At 52.7% G+C, this 13,411-nt stretch overlaps 2 protein-coding genes across 3 annotated transcripts; one reads left to right on the top strand and one right to left on the bottom strand.

Moving 5' to 3' along the window:
* The first annotated feature begins 7,806 nt into the window (after window positions 1-7,806).
* Window positions 7,807-10,062, top strand: LOC115081169 (ferritin heavy chain B-like). 2 transcript variants are annotated; one of them, XM_029585682.1, is made up of 4 exons: window positions 7,807-8,047; window positions 9,161-9,307; window positions 9,482-9,596; window positions 9,733-10,062. In XM_029585682.1, exons 1-4 carry the CDS (start codon window positions 7,946-7,948, stop codon window positions 9,918-9,920), a joined length of 552 nt encoding a protein of 183 aa, XP_029441542.1. In that variant the 5' UTR covers window positions 7,807-7,945; the 3' UTR covers window positions 9,921-10,062. The 2 variants fall into 2 exon arrangements, with proteins under 2 accessions (XP_029441542.1, XP_029441541.1); XM_029585681.1 differs by having other exon boundaries at window positions 7,809-8,047; window positions 9,482-9,608; window positions 9,765-9,986.
* A 1,456-nt stretch (window positions 10,063-11,518) lies between these two features.
* On the bottom strand, window positions 11,519-13,309 carry LOC115080395 (ferritin light chain, oocyte isoform-like). The gene is made up of 4 exons (XM_029584538.1): window positions 13,294-13,309; window positions 11,989-12,071; window positions 11,886-11,890; window positions 11,519-11,663 (listed from the first exon to the last, which is right to left on the bottom strand). The coding sequence occupies exons 1-4, from the start codon at window positions 13,307-13,309 to the stop codon at window positions 11,519-11,521; spliced, it is 249 nt and encodes an 82-aa protein (XP_029440398.1).
* Between the last annotated feature and the right edge of the window lie 102 nt (window positions 13,310-13,411).

Raw genomic sequence — 13,411 nt, 5'->3', positions numbered from 1 at the left:
GGAACGACATTTCCTGCAGCGAGCTCTGTTATGCCATCTGCGAAAAGGCGGCCCTTTGACCCCCGCTGAGTCTGAAGGAGCGCAACCTACGGTGGCCGAGACGCCCCCTGCCATGGCTAAAGACTGTCGCCTTTCCTCGCTGCGGCTCCTGCAGGCGGATGAATCGGAGGGCGCTGAAAGATTTCTGAGTGATGATAAGGTTGTGCCGCTGCTCGCTGACTCTGCGCCATGCCCGCATCCCTCCCTCCCCGCGCTCCGGTGCGGTGGCAGCCCCGCGGCCTCTGGTGAATTTGGGAAAGGGAATGAATAATAAAATCAGCTCGTACTGAATCGCCGGCGGGCCGATGGCTCTGATTCACGGGGTGCCCTCGGCTCGGGCCATCCCCCTTGGGGAGCGGTCACTTGACAAGGTGACCCCCGGGAGGGAAAGGGTGAGGGAGGGAGGCTCCGAGTGAGAGAGGGAAGGGAAGAGGGTGAGGGTTGAGTGACTGAGTGAGAAAGGGGTTGAATGATAGGGAGGGGGTGAGTGAGGGGGGGGGGGAGAAAGGGTGCATGGGGGTGAGTGTGTGTATAGGAGAGGGAAAGGGTGGCTGGAAATGACAGGTTTCCAGGTATGGAGGGGGAATTTTTGGGATAACGGCATTAGTTTGAATTATTGGCTGTTTGATATGCCTGCTGTTTTGAAATATTTGATTGAATTTTGGGAATCATTTAAATATGTTTTTTTTTATCTTCTTCTTCTTAATTATTAGATGTTGTTCTGTTTCTGGTCTGATTGGAAATAATCTTTTCGTTAGTATGGTTTGCTCGCTGTTGTGACTGATGATTTATATTTCTTGATTTTGTTATGAGGAATGGAGAATATTTCTAGTTGTGCGTTATGGCAATGCATCTGAGTCTGGTTTTTTAGTGCCTTCCAGTTCAGTTCAGTTTTGGGTTTTGTTTTGTTTTTTTGTCTGCTCCTTTCTATCACTATTTTCTGGTCTTTTTTTGTTTGTTTGTTTTCTTATTTGTTGAGGGTCTGTCTGTGTCTGTGACCGAGGTGAGACAGCCTGCCAGCCGGGAAAACGTGGGTTGAAAGTCCTGCTGATTTCGGTAGAGGCTGGGGATCCAGTGATGGAGGGCGCTCCTCCCACTCCCACCCTGGCCCTCGTGGTGGACGATAACTCGTAATGTGCCCCCCCCCCCCTCAGGTTCCCTCACTGCACGACTCCATGGCAGGGCTGGGGACTATGGGCTCTCTCCTGCCCCCCCTCCACAACCTCACCCGCTCTCTGCCCTGCCCATCCCCTATGACAGTGGTCCCCAACCTTTTTTGTACCAGGGACCGGCTTCAAGCAAGACCATTTTTCCATGGCCCGGCAGGGCGGGACAGGGGCGGGGTTATGGAGGGGGTTGGATTTTAGTGCACACTTATCATTTAATTATGACATTGATAATGTGAATGTGACTCAACTCACCAAAGGTTCTCACATGCATGGCACACTGACCCATGATCGTCACGGGGCTAGATGTAAAAGTACAGTTTGCATCCACGGGAACCCCCCTGACCCACAATAATGGATGTAAAGCAGAATTATGACGTTCCCCATTCAACTCACCCTACAAAAAAGATATTCTGGTTCTGGTGACATCTCAGTAACAGCAACTCAAACTCCTTCTACTTCCAGGCTCAATAGCCCTACTTATGAAAAGACAGCAGTTTACCACCAATGCATGTCCTCTTGAGAAAACACAACAAATAAGACCGATACAAACGCTTACATGCTAGCAAAATACCTCATCTCGGTAACAGACACAGAACCGACCTAACATACTCCCAGGATCTGTAGTAATGCACATAAACTAATCCGCACACAGTTACACCTGTATTATGGAATACACTCAAACAGGAGCAACCCTATCTATGAAAAGGCAACACTACAAATATTAAATCAGGTCCTAAAAACAGAACTAGCAAGCAGCTATAGATCCCCACACAGAAATAATTGTAAAACTATACTAATAAGCAGAATAAATGTTTCAAAACAGCTATGAACAGAATAACATCCAACAATTAAAAACTCATAAAAACTATTAAATATTCTCCAAACACCAATAAAATATTTCAAAAAAGCAGACATCACACAATTAAAATGGCAGTCAAGAAAAATAAACTTAAAAAGCCACCTTTACTTACCCCCTCCAGCAGCTCTCCTACTCCCCTTCCCTGCAGGCCGTGGCACACACCAGAAGCAGCAGTAGAAGCTAAGCTCTATACTTATGGTCCTCTTCCTTAGTGCCCATGTCTCTCACACACACATCATACCAGTCATGCCCCCATGACCAGTTTCTGTCTCTCACACACCAATCATCTCCCAAACAGTCTTTGGCACACACACACACCAGTCACCTGCCTGAATAGTTTCTCTCATTTATTTATTTATTTAAAGGCTTTTATATACCGGAGTTCATGCACTTGTGCATACCACTTCGGTTTACACAGAACAAGGAACAGAAAATTACATCAAACAGATTGAACAATTAAACAAATATACAATTACATGCCATACACACACACACAGGCTTCCCACTCCCGTGTTCTACTTACATATATGGGCTTCTCACTCTCATAATCACTTTCTCTGTCTCTCTCTCTCTCACTCACACACACACACACACACACTCACTCACTCACCAGTCTCTCACTCCCATGCTTGTTCTCTCCACATGCACAGACTTCTCATTCCCATAATCACTTTCTCTCTCTCACACACACACACTCACCAGTCTCTCACTCCCATGTTCTCTTTCAGATATACAGGCTTCTCCCTCCCATGCTGTGTCTCACACACACCCAGGTTTCTCACTCCCATGCTCACTCTCTTCACATGCACGGGCTTCTCATTCCCACAATCACTTTCTCTCTGTTACACACACACACCAGTCTCTCTCATTTCCATGCTCACTCTCCACATGCACAGGCTTCTCATTCCCTGAATCACATTCTCTCACATTCACACACACCAGTCTTTTTCTCTCACACACACCGTCACCTTACCAAGCAGTCTCTCTCTCTCATGCATGCACACTCACCCAGGTTTCTCACTCCCATGCTTTCTTTCACACACATCCCCCCCCCCCCAACACCAGGCTTCTTACTCCCATGCTTTCCCACATACCCAGATTTCTCAGTTCCATGCTTTCTTTCACACACATCCCCCCCCCCCCCCCCCAAACACCAGGCTTCTTACTCCCATGCTTTCCCACATACCCAGATTTCTCACTTCCATGCTTTCTTTCACACACATCCCCCCCCCCCCCCCAACACCAGGCTTCTTACTCCCATGCTTTCCCACATTTTATTTTTATTTTATTTATTTATTTGTGTTTTTCTATACCGGCATTCACGGAAATTCACATACCCAGATTTCACACTTCCATGCTTATTTTATTTATTCACATACCCAGATTTCTCACTTCCATGCTTTCTTTCACACCCCCCCCCCCCAAACACCAGGCTTCTTACTCCCATGCTTTCCCACATACCCAGATTTCTCACTCCCATGCTTTCTTTCACACACATCCCCCCCAACACCAGGCTTCTTACTCCCATGCTTTCCCACATACCCAGATTTCTCACTCCCATGCTTTCTTTCACACACATCCCCCCCAACACCAGGCTTCTTACTCCCATGCTTTCCCACATACCCAGATTTCTCACTCCCATGCTTTCTTCACACACATCCCCCCCCCCCCAACACCAGGCTTCTTACTCCCATGCTTTCCCACATACCCAGATTTCTCACTCCCATGCTTTCTTTCACACACATCCCCCCCAACACCAGGCTTCTTACTCCCATGCTTTCCCACATACCCAGATTTCTCACTCCCATGCTTTCTTTCACACACATCCCCCCCCAACACCAGGCTTCTTACTCCCATGCTTTCCCACATACCCAGATTTCTTCTCACTCCCATGCTTTCTTTCACACACATCCCCCCCAACACCAGGCTTCTTACTCCCATGCTTTCCCACATACCAGATTTCTCACTCCCATGCTTTCTTTCACACACATCCCCCCCAACACCAGGCTTCTTACTCCCATGCTTTCTCACATACCTAGATTTCTCACTCCCATGCTTTCTTTCACACACATCCCCCCCCCCCCCAACACCAGGCTTCTTACTCCCATGCTTTCCCACATACCCAGATTTCTCAGTTCCATGCTTTCTTTCACACACATCCCCCCCCCCCCCAACACCAGGCTTCTTACTCCCATGCTTTCCCACATACCCAGATTTCTCACTCCCATGCTTTCTTTCACACACATCCCCCCCCAACACCAGGCTTCTTACTCCCATGCTTTCCCACATACACAGATTTCTCACTTCCATGCTTTCTTTCACACACATCCCCCCCCCAACACCAGGCTTCTTACTCCCATGCTTTCCCACATACCCAGATTTCTCACTCCCATGCTTTCTTTCACACACATCCCCCCCCCCCCAACACCAGGCTTCTTACTCCCATGCTTTCCCACATACCCAGATTTCTCACTCCCATGCTTTCTTTCACACACATCCCCCCCCCCCCAACACCAGGCTTCTTACTCCCATGCTTTCCCACATACCCGATTTCTCACTTCCATGCTTCTTTCACCACATCCCCCCCCCCAACACCAGGCTTCTTACTCCCATGCTTTCCCACTACCCAGATTTTCTCACTCCCATGCTTTCTTCACACACATCCCCCCCCCCAACACCAGGCTTCTACTCCATGCTTTCCCACATACCCATTTCTCACTCCCATGCTTTCTTTCACACATCCCCCCCAACACCAGGCTTCTTACTCCCCATGCTTTCCCACATACCCAGATTTCTCACTCCCATGCTTTCTTTCACACACACATCCCCCCAACACCAGGCTCTTACTCCATGCTTTCCCATACCCAGATTTCTCACTCCCATGCTTTCTTTCACACACATCCCCCCCAACACCACGGCTTCTTACTCCCATGCTTTCTCACATACTAGATTTCTCACTCCCATGCTTTCTTTCACACCATCCCCCCCCCCCCCAACACCAGGCTTCTTACTCCCATGCTTTCCCACATACCCAGATTTCTCAGTTCCATGCTTTCTTTCACACACATCCCCCCCCCCCAACACCAGGCTTCTTACTCCCATGCTTTCCCACATACCCAGATTTCTCACTTCCATGCTTTCTTTCACACACATCCCCCCCCCCCCACACCAGGCTTCTTACTCCCAATGCTTTCCCACATACCCAGATTTCTCACTTCCATGCTTTCTTTCACACACATCCCCCCCCCCCAACACCAGGCTTCTTACTCCCATGCTTTCCCACATACCCAGATTTCTCACTTCCATGCTTTCTTTCACACACATCCCCCCCCCCCCCAACACCAGGCTTCTTACTCCCATGCTTTCCCACATACCCAGATTTCTCACTCCCATGCTTTCTTTCACACACATCCCCCCCAACACCAGGCTTCTTACTCCCATGCTTTCCCACATACCCAGATTTCTCACTCCATGCTTTCTTTCACACACATCCCCCCCCAACAACCAGGCTTCTTACTCCCATGCTTTCTCACATACCCAGATTTCTCACTTCCATGCTTTCTTTCACACACACCCCCCCCCCCCCCAACACCAGGCTTCTTACTCCCATGCTTTCCCACATACCCAGATTTCTCACTTCCATGCTTTCTTTCACACACATCCCCCCCCCCCCCAACACCAGGCTTCTTACTCCCATGCTTTCCCACATACCCAGATTTCTCACTCCCATGCTTTCTTTCACACACATCCCCCCAAACCCAAGGCTTCTTACTCCCATGCTTTCCCACATACCCAGATTTCTCACTCCCATGCTTTCTTTCACACACATCCCCCCCCAACACCAGGCTTCTTACTCCCATGCTTTCTCACATACCCAGATTTCTCACTTCCATGCCTTTTCTCTCTTTCACACACACACATCAGTCACCTCCCTGACTAATGTCTCACACTCTCCCATACACATCAGTCATCTCCCTGAGCAGTCACTTTCATTGTCTCTCACATACACACACACATCAGCTCTCTGCCCAGTCAATCACACACAGGCTGGCCGGCTGCTTCTCTCTCTTTCTCTCACTCACTTCCTCTTCTCCCCCCCCCCCCGGAGCACAAATGGGAGCTGCAGCAGCCCCCGCTGGCCAAGAAAGAAGAATCCCATCGGCCGCGGGAGGCTCCTGCTGCTGTCTCCTTTCTCCATTACCGGCTGCTTCTATTGCTCGGGGACCGATGCTGCAGCCGCTGCTGCTACTTTTCCACGCGGCTCGGCTCTCTTTCTCCTTCCCGCGCACCACTTCCTGTTCCGGGTCACGCGGGGGGGGGGGCAGGCGCGGGAAGAAGAAAAGGCCCAGCCGCGGGTGCCAGAGCTTCTTCTAGCACCGCTGCCGTTCCCACTGGGCTTGCACGTGCTGACAGCCCGGCGGCAACGGCAGCGGGAGCGCGCGACGCACCTGCCGGTGCTTGGCGGCGCCGCGGACCGGTGGTTGGGGACCCCTGCCCTCTGATACCCAGGAGGATGTCTCGCACCCCCTCCCTTTAGGCACCTGCAGTCCTCTCCTCCGCCCACCCCCCACCTTACCTGAACCTGCTCAGCCTTCGGAGCTACAACTCCCAGCCCTCCCCAGTCTCTCAATCTGCCCCTTCCAGTATAAAGTGCGGTGCTCCCAGCTCCTGCCGCCCAGAGCTCTGCTCTTAGTCTGGGAGTGGTGGGCTGGAGGCCAGAAGCGGGCATGCACAAGGCAGGGGCTGTATGGGTGCACGGCTCTGTGTCTATAGTGGGGGTGTGAAGGGAGGGCCTGGCGTGCCATTCTGTCACGAAGCTCTGTTTTGAGTACATTCTAGGTCTGTTGTGCCCCCTGGGGCTCTCTCTCCCAGCTCCTCCAGGGCTTCCATCCTGCTGAGTCATGCTGGGCTTGCACTGGCCCTCCTGTGCCTCCTACTTTTCTGCTGCATCACCGTGATTGACTACCTCGTGATCTGCTCACTGTCCCGGAGGGAGCCTCAGCCCTTCCTGAGGCGAAACCCTGTGCACATGGAGGACTCCTGGGCTGGGGCTGATGGTGGTTTGGGGGATTGTCACCCCAGGCAGGTACAAAGGCTCCTCGCTGGTGGGGGAGTGAGGGCTAGCTGTCAGCTGTGCCTGGCCAGCCAGTGGCCATCAGACTTGGGTTTGAGGCCCTGGCACTCCTGCTTCTGATATTTTCCTCTCTGCAGGGTAAGCGCTCCCCCACCCCTCTGGGCCCCTGGAAGGGGCTCTGCCTCCCCTCCTGCAGCACACACAGAGCTGCCACTATTATTATTATTATTTGTCATTTCGTATTTATTTAAACAGTTATGAGGGGGGTACTTTGCTATCACGTGTAAAACTGTAATGCCAGGAAAATGGAGCTGCTGAGGCGACCTCCCAGTGCATTGTGGGACATGTGGTTCCGGCTAGCAGAATGCACCACGCGCCATCCCTTGCAGGCCGGCTGCGCCCCTCAGACTTTCACCCCATTCCTGCCGGGGGGTGGGGAGGCAATGCCACGGCGAGGGGATGGGGAAAGGCCTGGGATCCGGGCGGGCTGGGAAGACTCCGCGCACCTCCTGCGGGAGGAGAGGCGGATGGACGGAAGAGCCCGAGGTGATCTCATCCAGCGGGGGAGGGGGGGGTGTGTGTGAGGGAAGGGCGTGGAGGGCTCTGCGATTGGTGGGCGCCCTGGCCCCGCCCCTCCTCCCGGGCTATATAAGCGCGGGCTCCAGCGTTCGACTCCCAGATCCCGGCTCCGAGCTGCGTTCTTGCTTCAACAGTGATTGAACGGAACCGTCTCCGAGTCCTTCCTCCCGCTGCTCTCCGCTCTCTGTCCTCTTTTTCCGCCACCCGAGCCAGCGAAACGCCGTCATGGAGTCCCAGGTGCGCCAGAACTTCCACCGTGAGTGCGAGGCAGCCATCAACCGCATGGTGAACATGGAGCTCTACGCCTCCTACACCTACCTCTCCATGGTGAGTGCCCCGGGGGCTAGGGGGCTCCTCTCCTCCTTCTCCATGGGGACTGCTCCTCCGTTCCTATCTCCCGGCTCCACTTCCGAATACCCGGGGGCGAGGGTCGTCTTCCTATCGCTCCCTCTCCATGGTGAGTTTCTCGGGGGCTCGTCTCCTCCCTCTCCATGGGGACTGCTCCTCCGTTCCTATCTCCCGCCTCACTGAACGAATATCCGGGGGTGAGGGTCGTCTTCCTATCGCTCCCTCTCCATGGTGAGTGATTGCCCCTACCCTAGGTGTTAAGCTATTTTCCTTCTGTTTCTTAAACCTAGTGCGCTTCACCCTCTACCTCCCTCCTGCAGCGGGGGGTAGGTGTGTCTCCTCTGTCTCATCTACCTCTCTCCCCCCCCCCCCCCTTCCCATCTGCCTCATCTACCTCTTCCAGGTGAGTGCTCCTCCTACCTCTTCCCCCCCCTTCCCATTTGCACCCCTCCCATGCTGTGTATCTGGGAGGGTGACAGGGAGGATGCTCCCTTCCTATTTCTGAAACCATAATGTCTGCTACTAGGCTTAGACCCCTAAGCTGGTTTGGCTCTGGTTTAACTGAGCATCGAAGGGTGGAGGATCTGTCCCTGGGCCCTCCTCTGAGCTGGAAGAGGTGGAGTGGGTCTCTAATGATCCAGCTTTAGAGGGATGTCAAGTCCCCTGTTGTCTCTGCCCTTCTTTTCCTGGTCCCATTACGGGGGCGGGAATGTGGCATGTAAAGGGTTAAACAGCTCTGGCCTTAACCCGGTTCCCCCCTCCCCCCTCCCTCCCTCCCTCCCTGTCATTCAAGCTGCTGTTTACTGGAGTCTGCTCTCACCTCCTCCCCTTACCTGTCTGAGCCTGTTGGAGAGTCTCCAAGAAGGTGGGGCTGCCCACAGGTCAGGAGAGGGCCCTGTGCTACTGGTTATTCTGGTCTGTAAGGAGGTGGGTGTCCCCCCTGGGCTCAGGAAGAAGGGGAGGGAGGTGCTGTAAACACTTAACGTCAAAAGTCCTGCTCTCTCTCTCTCTCTCTCTCTCTCTCTCCTGACCTTGAGTAACTCTCACCTCCCCAGGGTTCAGGCACTAACTACCTCTCTCTCTTCTCTCCAGTCCTATTACTTTGAACGGGATGACGTGGCCCTGCACCATGTGGCCGAGTTCTTCAAGGAGCAGAGCCACGAGGAGCGGGAGCACGCGGAGAAATTCCTCAAGTACCAGAACAAGCGAGGGGGCCGCGCCGTGCTGCAGGACATCAAGGTGGGCAATGGCTGTAACTTTAAAAAGGGGGTGGGGGAAGGCTGCAAGGCCTGTATGCATTGCATGTATCTGAAGGGTGATCCCTGGCAACTCCTACCCTTGGTGTCCCCACTGTCCTGTGCATCTGGGGGGATTAGCCCCCAGCCTCATGGCTCCCCTCTTTCTGTCTGGCAGAAGCCGGAGCGTGACGAGTGGGGTAACACCCTGGAGGCCATGCAAGCTGCCCTTCAGCTGGAGAAGACTGTGAACCAGGCCCTGCTGGACCTGCACAAGCTGGCTTCCGACAAGGGTGGATCCCCAAGTGAGTATCGAAGGTGTACCAGCTGCTTCCTGCATTAACCTGAGGAGGGGGGGGGGGGGGCAATGCGGGATGACTGAGATTTCAGGTGGTAATGAGGTCCTTCCCCCTTCACGTAGCTGCCGAGCAAGTCTTAACCCTTCTCTCCCGCCCCCGCAGCTCTGCGACTTCCTGGAGAACGAGTACCTGGAGGAGCAGGTGAAGGCCATCAAGAAGCTGGGAGACTACATCACCAACCTGAAGCGCCTGGGGGTGCCCCAGAACGGCATGGGCGAGTACCTGTTTGACAAGCACAGCATGGAGAAGAGCAGCTAAAGCCGGCCTGCCTGGTTCTGGAGGGGGGTGGATATCCCCCCCCCCCCCCCCCCCCCCCCCACAGCCTCCAGCTGAGAGATCTGTGGTGCAGGCTTGTTTGTCAAACATGATTTTTCCAATAAAGCCGTGTTGAGCATTAAAACTCGTTGTGTCCTCTTTAGCTCATCCGAAAGCTGCTCTAAGGTTAGGCTGTCCCCTTCCCTGGGGGAGGGTACAAAATGGCTTCTCATCTCCCTCCTGGGGGTAGGGGAGCTGCAGTCTTGCTAACATTTCCACCCCCCCCCCCCCCCTCCTCAGCTTAGGAGGCTCTTACCCATCCCTCCTCCTGGCCACAAGGGGCTGATCACAATAGGAGTAGGGCCTGCACCCCCTCTGCACAGAGTTGTGCTAAAACACTTAAATGTGACGGCCTTCAGGGTCTCCTGCTAGGCTTCCACTTCACTTGTGCATGGGTGCTGAGTATCAGGTACCCTCCAGGCCTCTGGTGAATAACTGTCCTAAACTACCAGGTCTCTTCTCCAAGCTGGCACTTGTTCTCCTGCTCTACTTTTTTTTTTTTTTTTTTTTTGAGGGGGACAGTGCACACAAGTGCATCAATCCCCCCCCCCCCCCTCGACTGACCCACTACTAAGGCACATGCAGCTTCCATGCCCCAGTTTCTCATCATGGGGGGAAGTGCTGGCAACTTGTACTCCTACATCTGAAATAAGATTGGCAGGGATGCAGCTCATTACCTGGGCAGAGTCTTGGGGGGGTGTTTCTGAAAGGGAGCAGGTCAGACAGCAGCAGAGCTGTTTCATATCTTGAGGGGGGGGGGTGTTTGTCACAAACTATGGTCTGCACCTGCCCACGGTCCCTGCTGATACTGGCAAATAGGAACCAGTGGTGGCTGAACCTCACTTTAGCAGTTTATTTCTGGCCAGGCAGGGAGGTCTCTGTGTGGGCTCAAGAGGAGAAGCAGGGCTCTGCTTTGCAGCCCCCATCCAGGATTATCTACTGTGGTTAGATTGTAAACCGATGTGATGGTCCTTTCCAAACAGCAATATAGAAAAATGAAATAAATTCTGATTCCCCCCTTCCACTGAAACTCGGCTTTTTTTGGCTTTAGTATCTCTGTCTTTCATGCTATGGTGCTGTGATGTTTATTGTATCACTGGTACACTGTATCCCAGTTCTATAATGTTACCTTGTGTCTTTGTCATCCATCCTGTTAGAATCTCACTGTATCCCAGTTCTGTTACCTTGTGTCATTGTCACCTGTCCTGTTAGAATCTTACTGTATCCCAGTTCTATAATGTTACCTTGTGTCATTGTCACCTGTCTTGTTAGAATCTCACTGTATTCCAATTCTCTGCATTCTCCTGAAAGGTGAGAAGGGGAGCTGTTAGATTAAATTACAGGGTAGCGTCAGTTTACCTATAAACACCTCTGCTCTATTTTGGTAGGGAAGGTCATCACCTCACCTAGAGCCATTGCCCATGCTTTTCCTCCTACCCCAAAGGATCAGACAGACAAAATGTTTCCAGAATGTCTTTTATTGTAATTCAGTAACAGAACCTTACCCCCACGATGCAGGGGCACACTTATACCCTCCCCCTCTAGTTGCTGTCCTCATCCAGTGTCAGCTTGTCAAACAGGAACTGTCCCATGCCCACTTCTGCCACCTTCAGCCTGGCCAGGCTGGCGCTGTGGTCTCCCAGCTTCACCTCTTCCTCCAGTATGTGGGACTCTAGGAAGACACATCTGTCCAGAATTACAGATCATGAAATGAGATGCAAAGTCACCTGGATAGCATCGGAGGCTGTAACTAGGTTCTCCAGTCACCCACCCCTACAGCAGGGAGAAGCTCCCATATATTCTCCATTTCTCTTTAACATAGAAACAGCATTCAAGTCCAATTAAATGGCCCCAGATCTCTATATGAACTGAGCACATGACTAAATGTTAGAGCTCAGGCCTTCCCACCCCTCCTGTGCTTAGACAGACGGACCAGGGCTATTGTGTGCCCAGTGGTGTCAGCTGCATTTGTCCCTTGCTCAAGTAGCTAGCACCAAAAAAAGCAACTTACATGGGGATCAGCTTGGTCCATGGTGATCTTGTGCAGGTCCAGCTGAGCTTGGTGCAAGGTCATCTCCAGCTTCAGGGCATACCCTGTGGCCCGGGTCCCATTCCCCTGGGCATCTGATTCAGGTTTCTGCTACATACTACAGCATTTTTGTAAGCACCAGCACCATCCCTAGAGGAGCAAGTGCTGCTGTCCAGGGCTAGGGAAGATGATCTATGAAGTTGGCCAAAAGCCAAGACAAGCAGGGGTCCTGGATGGATGCAGCATATTAATAATATTTCCCCAACTCTAGTAGCACTGTTAGTACTGGGGGAGAGAAGGTCCAAAACAGTCCCCAGGAGCAGGATCAATTCTTAACCTGAGCAAAAGTGAGCACAGGCACTGGATTTGTCATCCCAAATCCTGCCCTGAGAGGATGAGGGAGCAGGACCTGTCCCAACCCCCCCCCCCCTCACACACACACACCGCTGCTGGAAGAACTCTGAGAGCTTAAGCCAGGGGCCACATCATCCCGGTCAAAGGGATACCCCTGCAAGAGATCAGAGACCAGCAGCAAGTCAGCAGCCTCCCGGCAGAGCACTAAGACCCCATCCTATACCCCAAGAGCAGCAGCAGGGGCCCAGCCCCCCAGGAACCACACCCCTACCCTCTGTATCCCATGCATACAAGACTTTCAGGTCTAATAGCAATGCAGGGGGGGGGGAGCATAGCAGTCCCACTGTTTCCAAGTCACCCCCAGAAAGATGGAGTAGAACCCCTGCCCCACTCTTCTAACAGCCATGCTGGGAGTGGGGGGAGCCCTGAGTGGGATTTAGTAAATAATAGGCCCCCCCCAAAAGAAAAGAAATCCACCCTTTGTTTGAGCCCCCCCCCCCCCCCATTCATACTGAGACATTTAATAGCTGGGCTAAGAATCCAGCAACACTTCCCCAGGGACAGAACGAATCCTGGGGGGGAGGGGGGGGGCATAAAAATTGCCAGAACTATTGCTGCAGGCTGAAATGGGAGGTAATGAGGAGGTGTAGAGATATGCAAGGGGCCCCTCCCATCCCCACCTTCATTAGAAGGGGGGTGTCAGTTTTAATTACCTCATCCTCCCCACCCCCAGCGAAACTGAGCTAAACCCTATTTGCAGCTAAACAGGACGACATCCACTTCCTCCCATACTGCAGCCTTGAGGAGAGGGTAGAGACAACAGCCCCCAGCGCTCCCCCACCCACCACAGGTTACACAAATGGTGAGCATAAGGGGATGAGAAACTCGTGAGCTTGGAAGAGGAGAGAGGTTCCCGTGGGGCCTGAACCTCACGATCTCCAACCCCCATTCTCACCGGATATTTATTTGTAATAAATGTAAGACTGGCACGCAAATAAAGTTATTTGAATCTGACTTTCAAAAAAACACAGCCTGAGCTTTCTGCTCCTTT

Source organism: Rhinatrema bivittatum, chromosome 19 (genome assembly GCF_901001135.1).
Source record: "Rhinatrema bivittatum chromosome 19, aRhiBiv1.1, whole genome shotgun sequence".
In the NCBI taxonomy this organism is placed as follows: domain Eukaryota; kingdom Metazoa; phylum Chordata; class Amphibia; order Gymnophiona; family Rhinatrematidae; genus Rhinatrema; species Rhinatrema bivittatum.
The sequence above is the reverse complement of the archived record's forward strand: the minus strand, read 5'-3'. Positions and strand labels throughout refer to the sequence as shown.

Coding starts and splice junctions, on each gene's coding strand:
- LOC115081169 (XM_029585682.1), top strand. CDS start 7,946: ATGGAGTCCCAGGTGCGCCAGAACTTCCACCGTGAGTGCGAGGCAGCC. Junction 8,048..9,160: donor CCTACACCTACCTCTCCATG/GTGAGTGCCCCG, acceptor TCTTCTCTCCAG/TCCTATTACTTTGAACGGGA. Junction 9,308..9,481: donor CCGTGCTGCAGGACATCAAG/GTGGGCAATGGC, acceptor TCTGTCTGGCAG/AAGCCGGAGCGTGACGAGTG.